The sequence below is a fragment of the Mesoplodon densirostris genome, chromosome 3 (genome assembly GCF_025265405.1).
Source record: "Mesoplodon densirostris isolate mMesDen1 chromosome 3, mMesDen1 primary haplotype, whole genome shotgun sequence".
Lineage (NCBI taxonomy): Eukaryota > Metazoa > Chordata > Mammalia > Artiodactyla > Ziphiidae > Mesoplodon > Mesoplodon densirostris.
In genome coordinates this window covers 177,442,492-177,455,600 of record NC_082663.1, presented here as the reverse complement: position 1 = coordinate 177,455,600, position 13,109 = coordinate 177,442,492, and the positions used below count along the sequence as shown (strand labels likewise).

At 49.7% G+C, this 13,109-nt stretch overlaps 1 protein-coding gene across 2 annotated transcripts in view; it reads left to right on the top strand.

The window, feature by feature from the left end:
- Positions 1-13,109, top strand: part of RASGEF1C (RasGEF domain family member 1C) — a 32,650-nt gene that overhangs the window by 3,716 nt on the left and 15,825 nt on the right. For both annotated transcript variants that reach the window (XM_060092670.1, XM_060092671.1), the window contains 3 exons: positions 5,059-5,259; positions 6,340-6,414; positions 11,743-11,832. In XM_060092670.1, coding sequence (XP_059948653.1) covers positions 5,059-5,259; positions 6,340-6,414; positions 11,743-11,832 — 366 coding nt within the window. The remainder of the gene's footprint in view (positions 1-5,058; positions 5,260-6,339; positions 6,415-11,742; positions 11,833-13,109) is intronic.

Sequence of the window (13,109 nt, the reverse complement as noted above, 5' to 3'; positions counted from 1 at the left end):
GGGGTGCCCCATGTGTCTTTGTAACCCCCAAGTTGCCCTTCCCCAGAAAGCACCTGCTCCAAGGGGATGTCCTGTAGGTGCTGGTTTCCCTCCCCTGGATGCTGCGGGTGGCCTGCAGGCTGCTCCCCTCCCATCACAGGCACAGTCTCAGCTGGGAAAGGAGCCGGTGAGCCCTGAACCAAACTGATGAGTCAGAGCCCACAGGACTCAGAACATGAGGTCTGGGTCAGACCTTCTGAGCTCAGATCCCGGCTCAGAAACCACAGCGATGTGACTTTGGGCAAGGTGCTTCCCCTCTCTGAACTTCAGTTTCTTCATCAGTCAAACAGAGACGACAACTGCTCCCACCACACAGGTCTGCGGCAAAGGCCCTGAAGTCAGGTGTGCTCGTATTTCAGCACTTGGTAAATGTGAGCTATGATGAGGAACAAGTTCTTTCCAAAGTTCAGGCACATGGGGATTATTTTTAACTTTTTTGAAACTTTTGTTATGGAACATTCCAAACATATACAAACAGAGATAATAGTAACCATGAACTCCTGTGCGCTCGTAGCCTAGCTTCAACAATTATCAACGTTCTGCCAAACTTGTTTCTTCTATCCCCGCACACACTTCCCCTCCCTCCAAATTATGTTTTTAAATCCTAGGCATTATATCTTTTGCTCCAAAAACATTTCAGAATCATCTTGTAAAAGATTTCTTACACAGAGATAGGATCAAATGATATAAAGTGTTGTGCATAATACAATGAGATGAGCACAAGTGTTTTCAGAACTGCGTGTCTTTGGGCAAGTTACTTAACCTCTCTGGACCTTAAATTAATTTCTGTAAGAGGGAAGATGATAAGCCCTCCCTCAAAGGGCTGTGAGGAGAACCATGCTGCTCAGGAACGTGGAGGAGGTGGTACAGGGCCAGGAAGGAGTGCGGCTTCCCCATCAAAGTGGCTGTGAAAGGCGACACCTTTCTCTTTCTTCCTGCCCCCCTGCCATTTCCTGGAAGCCTCATGTCCTCACTGTGCTCCCCACCACCTCTCAGTAACCGGGAACAAGAGGCTGGAGCGGCTCTGGGAAGGCCATTCTCTGTGACTGTGGGTTCTGTGCTGCTCCAGTCCACCCTCGGCTCCCATCCTGGTAGGTTGGGCTCAGCAGTTACAGCTCAGGAAGGCCAATGCCGAGGCTGAGGGAGACTGGGGGATCACAGGACGGCCTAGAGGGTCACAGCCCTGGTGAGGGAGACAAGACAGGAGGACAGCGGTGCCTTGGCCACACCCACTGGGCTGGCCAGAGGAGGCTGCCTGTACGGGCAGCCCTCCTCGCTCTGGCCTTGCTCTCCCACTCACATGGCTCTCTACTGGCTCCCGCCAAGGGCATAGGTGGTGGACAGCTGAACGAGCTGGCAGTGGGTGCAGAACTCCTGCCTGTGCAGGTGGGCTAAGCCCACTGGACATCAGCCGTGGGCTGGCTCAGGTGGGAGCTTTCAGGAACTTCAGAAAACAAGGGCCCGTACTTGTCTGGATGCAAATGGATCCTAATCACGAAACGCTCGGTCCAAGAGAACTTGGAGGCCCCTGGAGAGCCATGGCCACCACCCAGGCCACCCTTGGACGGCGACCTCTGCACTCACACCCGGCTCCGTGCATGCAACAGGCGGCTCTGTGAGAATGACAGAGAAAACAGCCCAGCCCCCATCCTCCCAGCTCACGGGCGAGCCACTGGGGGAGAGCTGAGCCATGCTGGGTGCACCCTGGCGCTGCGAATGTGGGCTCCTGACAGTGACAAGGAACACACTGGCGTTCTCAGCGGCAGGTCCCTGGGCCTGCCCGGATTCACTGAGATCTCCCAGACAGTGTCCACAAGGTGTAGAAATCAGTGAGAGAATGAGAGGAGGTCAAAGAGAAGGTCAAATACCTTCCCCACATTCAGAGAGGGAATAGAAGATTCAGGAAAAAACCAACAGATAAGCTTGAGGTTAACACTTGGAAAATTTTTAAATGAATTAGCACGCAAGCAATGGCAATTGTTTGGAGTGAATATTGGTTCAATAGAAACAAGTCCTGCTAAATTGTCTGCAATTTTTTTTTTTTTTTTTTTTTTTGCGGTACACGGGCCTCTCACTGTCGTGGCCTCTCCCGTTGTGAAGCACAGGATCCGGACGCGCAGGCTCAGCGGCCATGGCTCACGGGCCCAGCCACTCCGCGGCATGTGGGATCCTCCTGGACCGGGGCACGAACCCGTGTCCCCTGCATCGGCAGACGGACTCTCAACCACTGCGCCACCAGGGGAACCCTGTCTGCATATTTTTAAAAATAGGGCCAGTGCCTGGTTCTATCAAACTGTAGCCACAGATGCACTGCATCCTTGACTTCAGTAGGGCTCTGAAGTCTGCCTTGGAGAGGCTGACTGACTAGAAGCAGGTGAAGGCCAGTTTTATCTAATCAGCAAATATGTGTGGGACCCTCTTGTTCATGCTGGGGACCAGCAAAGAGTGACCCAGTGTTGCCTTCATGGAGCTGGTACTCCAGTGAGAGGCTTGGACAAGGGCTGTGAAGGAAGGGCATGGAGCTCTGAGGGAGAAGGCTGTACAGGTCCTGCCTGGGTCATGGAACAGGAGGGACAAGTGGTCAAAGGGATGGCGGAGTGGTCTGTGTCTGGAGCACAGAAAAGAGGAGCAAGGGCTACATGGAGGCCATTGAGCATGCCCAGAGCTGGCCTCAGGGCCTCCAAGCCACGTCAGGCTTTTTGTCTTTGCAAAAGCAGGGAGGCAATTTAGGGAAGAAGCGTGCAGTGGTCAAATGTGCATTTTGAACAGAACACTCTTGCTACAGGGTGGAATGGAGAGAGGCCGGCATGAATGCGTGGGGTCCACTGAGGAGGCCACTGCAGCCAGCGGGGAAATGACTATGGCCTGGACCACATACTCTGTGGTGGACGACAAGCATGGAGATGGAAGAAAGCAAAATCAAGAGGCTGGAGGGCCTGAGGGAGAAGGTGGTTTGAGGATGGCTCCACGTCCAGGTGCCTGACGCCAGTGCTCCGTTCAGTGGACAGGGATGCCGGCGGAAGAGGCAGCCCTGGGGAGGAGAGCATGACTTCTTGCATGCATCAAGTCCAGGTGGCCCCTTGCCCACACGGCTCTGGAGATCAGAGGAGAAGGTTGCCCGCACACGAATGCTAAACGACACTCTGCACGTGAACCAGAAAACCCGGGAATGAAGTAGAGAGGATGGTGGAGAGAGGAATAGACAGTGGCAGGAGGAACCCAGCACGCAATCACAGTGCAGACAGACAAGCCTGCAAACAGCCAAGGCAGGAGACACTGGGGAGCTGAGGCGGATGCTGCCTGAGAAACAGCCCCTGGCTTTCATGACAGGAGGTCCTTGGTGCCAGTGAAAGTTAGTCTGGTGACAGGAGGGGAGCCAGATGGGGTGGTGGAGGGTTGAGTGGGAAATGCGGGATCTCAACAGCCAGTGTAGGCACCTCTGGGCTGGGTAGCAGAGAGGGGTGGGGGGCTGGTGGAGGTGTCGGGGACCACCGGAGACTGTGTCACCGGGGCCGGCTCTGACTGGACCAAACTCACCGTCTTCCTGGCACTCGAATGAAGACCTGGGAGGCAGCGTGTGTGCTGACCACACTTTTGGATACAGCAAAGCTGAGACGGGTTGTTCCTTCCACTGGCGACAAAGGGAAGAGTTGGACCTCAGTTTCCCCACACACTGCCCAGCTAAGCCATGGGTGCCTTCGGGGTCTGCCCCCCACGGCTCTGGGAGTTAGGGTTAGTGTTAGGGTCTGGGTTCGGGTTTCCTGCGTCCTGAGGGCTCTACCACAGCGGCCCTGGCCGCTCCACAGAGAAGCACTTTCATAAGGGGCTGGGATGCCACATCCATCACCAGAGCTCTGGGCACCAACAATGCTGGACCTCAGTGCTCCTTTGAGCCCCATCAGAGACTTGAGGAAACACTGAGGTCCCCCAGGCAAGCCCTACACCCTACGCCCCACCTGCAAAATGCCTCTGGGTTTGTGTGCATGAAGAACGTGCACTGTTTCTATCTGAAATTACCTGGCAGTACTAACTATCCACAACCTTCTTCTGAGGCCTCTGGGACCAGGCCCCGCTGGGAACCTGTCTTCCTGACACCTTGTTGTTGGCAAGAGTCCAGGCCCCGGATGCCCACTGCCACTCCCAGGCCAGCTCCTGGCTCAAGGGGGTTGAAGCCACCTCTGGGGGAGCCATTTGCTGACCATGCAGGGGCCTGTTCTGTGGGCTACTGACCAAACCTTTGGGAATGTGTGGACATCTTGCTCAGTAAACCCAGCTAGTCTGATGCACCTTCCTTGGAAATAGGGGTCTCTGAGGGGCAATAATCAGTTTCCCCGTGGGGTGGGAGGGTGGTCCCTGCACCAAGCCCAGAGCATCTGAGCTGCATGGTGAGGGGCTCTGTCGGTACAGTAAATGCTTATTAAGTGCCCACTGCATGCCCAGAGCTGCGACACAGAGAGGTTAACGCGGACTTCCTTGCCCCTGCCGAGCTGTCATTCTGCAGGGGAGTAAACAACCCCAATCATCTCCTGCAGTAGTCCCATAAGGAAGTCACACAGGGTGAGCTGGAGACAGAGTGCCAGGGGCAGAGGATGGACAGCAAGGCTGGTCAGGGAAAGCCTCTCTAAGCTAGGCCTGGGAGACAGGAGGGGACCCCCATTGAAGCCAAGCAAAAGACTAGCGCCCAGGGCAGGGCCCATTCCACATCTCCCTCCTCTCTCCCTCCACTCCCTGGCAGTCCCCACCCCACGCTGCCCCTCTCCCCAGACAGCTGGGGGGGCTTACACCCAGCCACTCTCCCTAATGTGTGCTCTTCTTGGTTCCCACTGGTGATCCTGCAGCCTTCTCCCCATCCAGCCTTGACTGTAGACCCCAAACCCAGCCTGCCCTGGACTGGGTCCTGTTTCAGGGTGGGGGAGGTGCAGGCACACCTAGGACAGCTGGGGAGCCTGCCTGCCTCAGAGATTAGATATGCGGAGACAGGTTTCCAGGCCTGAGCACCCTCTCTCTACCCTACTCCAGGCATACCGAAAGAGGATGCATCAGCTCCTGCAGGCTCTGCACCAGAAGCTGGCGGCTCTGGGCCAGGGGCCGGAAAGCCTGCTGGGCACTGACAAGCCCATCTCCTACAGGAACAAGCCTCCAGCCTCTATCCACAGGGAGCTCCTCAGCATCTGCAGTGACCCCTATGCACTGGCTCAGCAGCTGACCCACGTAGAGCTGGTGAGCAGGTCCATACCACCCTCCACTCAGACCCAGAGCCTGGAACACTGAAAATAGCCGGCCACCCCCCAACTCCCCATCTTGTCCCCAACCTGGTCTCAGCCTAACCCAGGGCCTGAGCCCATCACATCAGGGCCACCCAGGCATCTCCAGAGGACCCTGACTCTGGAGCAGTCTCTCACCACACGCGGGGCGAGGAACAGGAAGGCTGGAGGTACCAGCCCTGCCCAACTTTGACCTCTGGCCTGCCTGAGAGTCCAGGCCTGGGGCAGAGGAAGTAGGTTCAGATCCTAGCTCTGACACCACCGGACGTGTGATCCCCCCACATCGAGGGCCTTCCCCACCAGGGCCTCGGTTTTCCCCATCCAGGACTCCCACAGTCACACTGTACCCACCCCAGCTTTCCAGAGAAGCGCAGACAGGCCTTCCTGTGTGTGAAAGGGCTGCCCTGGCCTAACCTCCAGTATATTGGGTTCCTTGTAGATGCAGAGGCCAAAGGGGCCTGCCCCAGAGAGGAGGGAAGCTGGGGAGTAGGGTTCTTTTCTTTTAAACCTCCATCACTTATGGCGCCCTTACTGGTTTCCAGGCATTATATTCAAGAGTTACATGCACGATCTCATCTTCCCACCACCTTACCAGATAGGTGCTATTATTATTCTCTTTTCACAGACGAGGAAGCTAAAGCCAGAGTGTTTAAGTGACTTGCCAGAAGTCACACAGCAGAAGGGACAGGGCCAGGATTCAATTCTGACCCAGACCCCATGCTCTTAGCCACCAGGCCTACCCCGGAGGGAGCAGGTCATTTCAATGACCCGATTTCGAACCTGGTTTCCTAGGTATCACACCCCACAAGCACTCCCTATGGAGACATTGACCCCTGCCCCCATGAAATACAGCAACCCCTGAGCATGGGAAAGGAGGGGCTGCCCCTTTCAAGATGGTGCTAAGCTCTGTGACAACCCAGAACAGGGCTGTAGAGGCCCGGTGAGAAGGGCAGGTGGGCCCATGCCAGGCCCCCAGGGAGCATCCCTTCCCCATACATTTCCCCTTTTCCCAACCCCTTTTCTGTCTCTGGTGCAGGAACGGCTTCGACACATTGGACCTGAGGAATTTGTCCAGGCTTTTGTGAACAAGGACCCTCTGGCCAGCACAAAGGTAGAAGGCCCTTGGACGGACTGTCCCAGCAGTGACCCCTCCTCACCGGTCCCTCTGGGGGTTCCCCGGAGCATCAGCTGAGCCAGCTTCGGAGGGACCAAGGGCAGATGGGCTTGGAGGGGTCGTGCCCACCCCACCCATGCCCCTAGCCCAAGGCCATCACACCCCAGCAGCCCTGAGTCCTGGGGAAGCCTGGGAGGGCGGGATGAGCCTGGCCGGGTCACCCACCCAGCGAGGGCGGAGTGGCGGTCGAGGAGCAGAAGCCCTGGGTGGGTTAGAGGGTAGAGGTTCGCACGGGGCCCGCTCCAAGACCCCATGTGCCCTCCCGGTGCTTTACGGTGGGCGCCGGTGCCCTCTAGCGGCCACCCGGGGGAACGCGGGCTGGTGCCAGCTGCCCAGGGAAGTTAAGGGCATGCTCTTCCCTCTGAAGGTGGCATTTCAGAGCCTGCCCCTCTCTCTCAGAGCCCAACCAGCAGTTAGCCTGGTGCTTATCAAGGAGTTAAATCCGAACCAGAACTGGAAGTATCCTGTCTTCTGCCCTGGCACCTAATAAAAGAAGAGCAAACTAAATATGCAATTGCATTTCACCTCTCTGATAAGCAAAGATTAAACTTTATGGGTGTGTATGTGCAGGGAAAGGGACCATCTCATACACGGCTGGTAAGGGGTGAAATTGGCACAGCTACTTTGGAGAGCAGAATGGCAATAGCATCAACACTTGAAATATACACTCCAGACCCCAACTTTCCACACCTAACAATTTACCCTGCAGATATACACACACATGTACACAAAGATGTATGCACAAAGATATTTGGGATATCTTTCTGTGCTTTATGACCAAAGGCTGGAAGCAAACTACCTTACCATCCACAGGGACTCGATTAAACATTATAATACATCCATACGTAGAATGCTATGCAACTATTAGAGTAAGAGCGACTGTAAGAATGGAATAATCACCAAAGGTCCATTGTTGAGAAAAGAAAGTAGAGTGAAGAACAGTGGCAAAGAGTATGTGACCATCTGTGTAACAACAACAGATAGGAAGGTGCACGATACATATCTCCTTGCACATGCGTGTGGACAATCTCTAGGAATACTGGTTACTCTGGGGAGCCCAGCATGGAGCTGGGAGAAGGGTGGGAAGGAGACTTTGCTACTCTTATTGAGTTGTTTGTTGTTCGGTTTTGTTTTGTTTGGGGTTTTGGCCATTACCAAGTATTATTTTTTATTGTGAAATATTGCCCGTGACATTTCTTTACCCACTCTACTGTAGACGAACATTTTTGTGTTGTTTCCAGACTCTTGGCTATTGCAGATATTGCTGCTATGAACATTCTTACACATTTCTAATGTGTGTGGGTACATTTTTTCTAGGGCACCAGTTCTCAAATATTTTGGTCTCAAGATGCCTTTTTTACTCTTAAAAATTATGGAGGACCCCAAAGAACTTTTGATTATGTACTAATAATATCTACCGGTATTTATTCTATTAGCCATTAAAGCCAATAACTTTTTAAAATATTTATTTATTCAAAAATCATAACTCATTATATGTTAATGTAAGTTTTATGAAAAATAACTCTTATTTTCCAAAATAAAAAAAATTAATGAGAAGAGTGATATTGTTTTACAGTATTTTTACAAATCTCTTTAATGACTGACAGTAGAAGGCAGCTGAATTCTCTTAATCTACTTCTGCATTCAATCTCTTGACCTAACATTATTTTGGTTGAAAATCCATCCTCACACAAATATGTAGTTGGAAAAGAGAGGAGTATATTACAGCCTTTTGAGATAATTGTGAATATTCTTCTTTGATAGTACACTAAGACTCAACAAGAGGTAATTTTTTAAGATCAGCTGCAATTTGGAATCTGAAAATAAACTCTATCACTTTAAAATTCATTGGTCCATCTTGCATCTTGAATGGATCTTTTTGCCCATGCAGGATTTTGTGACATATATTGTCCATTTGGAAAATATGGGTTCACTGAATCAAGCAGAACTTCTGAATGTTGGCATGTTACATTATATGATATTTTTAAATGATATTCATTATATATATTCACTATTGATATCACCCCAAAAGTTCTTAAGTATTGGGAAGCTGTCAAGCTGCAGAGGCAGATACATGCTTTATAAGTTCCCAATTTTCTCTTGAAAACTTGAATTTTATCCTTGGCAACAAATACTATCAGTTGTCTTCCTTGAAGTTACAGGCTCATTTTGTTGATTTTCAAGGAAATATCAGCCAAACACTGAAGTCTGAGTAACCATAATGGGTCAGTCCTTCTTTCAGGTAAAAATGGTGCTCCATGAGTAAAGTTCAGCTCACAAGTCAGTCACACCAGTGCTTTTCTGCAAGACCACCATCAAAACTCTGTGTGCAGCAGAAGTGCCTATGTCTACAGTTCTCCCTTCGTATCTGTAGGTTCTGCAACTGCGGATTCCACCAGCCTCAGATCAAAAATATTAGAAAAAATTAAAACTCCAGAAAGTTCTAAATAGCAAAACTTGAATTTGCTGCTCACCCAAGCAACTAATTACATAGTATTTACATTGTATTAGGTATTATAAGTAATCTAGAGATGATTTAAAGTATACGGGAGGATGTGCATAGGTTTATGCAAATACTACACCCTTTTACATATGGAACTTGAGCATCCTCTGATTTTGGTATCTGAGGGGGGAGGTGGAACCATTCCCCCAAGGATACCGAGGGACAACTGCACTCCCTTTTTCATAGAACATGAAAAAGACATGTACTCAAGGGTTGAGATTTAATAACGCTGAAACGTTTTGTGTCCTCAAGGACATTCTTCGTCACACTCACTTTTCTTCTTTTACTGTGAGTGTGTGGTAGTGAAGAACACAACGGCCACTGGTGTCATTCGGTGACTCGGTCTCGATTCAGGCTAAGGTGGCAGCAATTTTACCCATCATTCTATTATGCATTGGTACAAATGTCAACAAGGTGAAAAGGCAATAATCTATGAATATGAAATTAGGTTTGCCCTTGTGGACCCCCTGAAACGGTCTCAGGGACCCCCAGGAGTCCATGGACAACACTTAGAGATGTTGCTCTAATATATACCTATGAAGGGAATCACTGTGTCCGTCACAGGGTGGGCATAGGATCAACCTTACCAGGTGATGCCAGGTGAGGCTGTATCCATTTACACTGCCAGCAGGGAGTTATTCTTGCTCCACAGCCTCACTGATGCTTGAAATTGTCAGGCTTTTAAATTTTTGTCAAACTGTTAAATGGAGCATATTTTCATGTGTTTTGGACATTCTTGTTTTCTCGTCTATGAAATGCCTGTCCCTGATTTTTGTTCGGTTTTCTATTGGTGATTTGTCTTTTTCTTAAGGATTTTTAAGAGTTTTCTGTGAGTTTTTTTTCGTTGTCTTTTTTTTTTTTTTTTTTTCGGTACGCGGGCCTCTCACTGTTGTGGCCTCCCCCGTTGCGGAGCACAGGCTCCGGACGCGCAGGCTCAGCGGCCATGGCTCACGGGCCCAGCCGCTCCGAGGCATGTGGGATCTTCCCGGACCGGGGCACGAACCCGTGTCCCCTGCATCAGCACGCGGACTCTCAACCACTGCGCCACCAGGGAAGCCCTGTGTGAGTTTTTAAAATGTGTACTAGTTAATTATCCCTTGTCAGTTAGATGTACTGCAAATTTTCTTCTCCTAGTTGGTTGCTTTGCTTTTCGTTCTCATTATTTTGTCTTTTAATGAACAAGTATTCTTAATCTCCTCTTTATAAGGAATTTACCTTTCTGGATTACTTTTGCCTCCATATTTTGAAGCTATGCTATTAGGTGCAGACAAATTTAGACTCATGACATATTCTCAATAAATCAAAACTTTTATCTATATGCAGTTACCCTTTAAACTCTCCTAATGCTTCTTGCCTTGGAGTCTTTTTTTTTGCCTTAAAGTCTATTTTGTCTAATATTAATATAGCTATGTGATGATAAATATCACATAAATATTTATCACGTGTACTTTTCCATTTTTTTACTTATATCCTTGGGTTTGGGGTGTATTTCTTGAAAATAGCAGAAGGCTGGATTTTTTTTAATTACACTGACTGGTCTATATCAGGGTAATTACTGCTCTAGATGGATTTGCTTTTACTGTCTTCTGTTGTACCTTGTCTTCTTTACCTCTTGTGCTTCTTTTTCCTTCTTTCTTTACTTCTTTTGGATTCTCTGAAATTATAGTATATTTATACAGTGGAATAGTCTACATCAATTTTTAAAATTATGTTTCCAAAGAATATTTTATAGCACATGAAAGGGTTCATGTAGGAAAATGTGGGAATATATATAGAATATAGAGATAGAGATAGAAACATACATACATAAATACACACATACGTACATAAATACATATGGTTGGTCCTCATTATTCACCATCTTTATATCCTGTAGTCATTGTGAACACTGAATTAGCAAATACTGAGCCATTACTCCTGGGGAAAACACAGGGTTAGGTTCCTTGCAAGCCTTTCATCACAACATTTTCATCAACCAGTCAATATATAACCTTGATTTATGTGTGTTTCTGTATAATAAGACCTTATTTAATATATATTGTTGATTCAATAACATTAAACTCATGGCCAACAGCACTGTGACTCACATCTGAACGAAGCTTATCTAACACATATTTTTTTCCTTAGGGCACGTCACAACCTTCATGTGCTTAGGAACACAAGATAGCACGGCAACGCTGTCTTCACTTTAAACAGTGAAATCACCAAGAAAAAGCACAAAAATGCAAAAAAAAAGACACTAAATAGACTACAAAAAGGGCACTTGTTTACATTATGGGAGCTGAAACCAAAAGTCAGGGCATCAGCTCAACCTCAGCTGGGAGCACACAGGTGCATTGGGTGACTCAAATGTTTTGCCACTCTGCACATGTCCACAAATGACCAAGAAGTGACATGAGTGTTATTCGGGGGGTTACAAATGAAATGTTAGGAAGTAGACAGATTCACAAACACAAAATCTGTAATAAAAATCTGTGAATAATGAGGATTAACTGTGTGTGTGGGTATATGATATATATATATATATATATATATATATATATATCATATTAAGTTACGTCTTCAAGTGTATAGAAAAAAAGACTATAAGGATACATGTCAAATCATGTACTTGTGGATGGTTTTGAGATATTTGTGGATGGTTTTGAGGTTTTCGACATTTCCCAGATTGTCTATAATGATCATGGCTGACTTCAAAACGTTATTCGTGTTCAAAAAGTTATTGACAAAAAGCCTGAGCATGGTCCTTGTGTCTTTCCTAGCCTTGTTTCAGTGACAAGACTAACAACCTGGAAGCTTACGTGAAATGGTTCAACAGATTGTGCTACCTCGTGGCTACTGAGATCTGCATGGTGCGTAGGAAGCCAGGGCCTGACCCGGCATGGCCAAAGGTGGCCAGGACTTGAGAGGAGCCTTCTTGGGAGGGAACCAGAAGAGCATCATGAGCCTGTTTCCAAGCCCAGGGCCAGGCTGGGCATGCTCTGGGACACCGGGTGTCACCCAGCTTGCCTGTAGTGATATCTCCCCTCTGGGTAGAGCCTGGAAAACCCCCTTCTTAGCTGCCAGGCCAGTGATGCGGTGGATCCTGGCATGCCGGTGGATCCTGCCTGGCGTGGATCCACCTGCCAGTCACAGAGGGTGTCAGAGACATGCTTGCTGAGGGGGTGGAGGGGCTTTGCTTCTTCCACCTGTTCCTGGGGCAGACTGGTCTGGCCTGCAGCCGAATTCCATTTGGCTCACTCAGGACTTAGAGGTAGAAGTCATCTAACCTTTAAGAAGTGGGAGATTGCGCTTTAAAGTCCAGGTCTCTGGCTTCTCCTGAAAAGCAGGAGGACCAGGCAACACTGAGCTGGACATGCTCACCACCGGGTCTCAGCCCCGCCAAGCCAGACCCTGCCCACCCTCTTCCCTTCCTTATGGCAGTGGAACCCTCTCCCAAGCCCATTCTCCCACTGTCAGGTGAAGCCCAAGGTCCCCCGTCTCAGGGGAAGATTGGAGGCAGCCTATGTGCCAGGGTGGGCTCTCTGGAAGCAGATGCTAAGACAGAGCTTGGGGCGTAAGGTGTTTATGAGGGGTCTGCGACCGAGAAAGGAGAAACTCACCTGTGATACCTCAGCCTGAGACAGCGCTTCCTGTGAGAGTGCCCACAGCCACCCTAGTAGCTGGCCCTGATCCCCCACCTTGCTCGGTCACCATCACCATCCCTGTGTGGGCTGTCCCATGAAAGACAGGGCAGGACCTCAGGCGGGCAGCTCTCCGAAGGAGTTTTGGATGCACAGCTCCTCAGACACCACAGCAAGCTTCTTGGCCGCAGTAAGGACCACTTCTGCACTTATGGGAGGAGGGCAATCTACAGAACACTGTAGGGTTCCGTGGGCCTTGCCTGCTGCAGACACCGCATCGCTGGCCTGGCAGCCAAGATGAGGGTTTGCCTGAGTGAAGCCTGGGCAGAGCCCACCCCGGAGTCAGGCAGCGCTTCAGCCTGGAAGAGGACACAGTTTGGTTCTGACCCATCAGAGAGGTCAAAGTCTCACGCACTCGACTCGAGCTGGGGTTGAAATCACAGTCAGTCGACAGAAAGCATTGGTGGGGCTGCTAGGGGACAGGGCCTCAGGGTCACCGTGGGGCC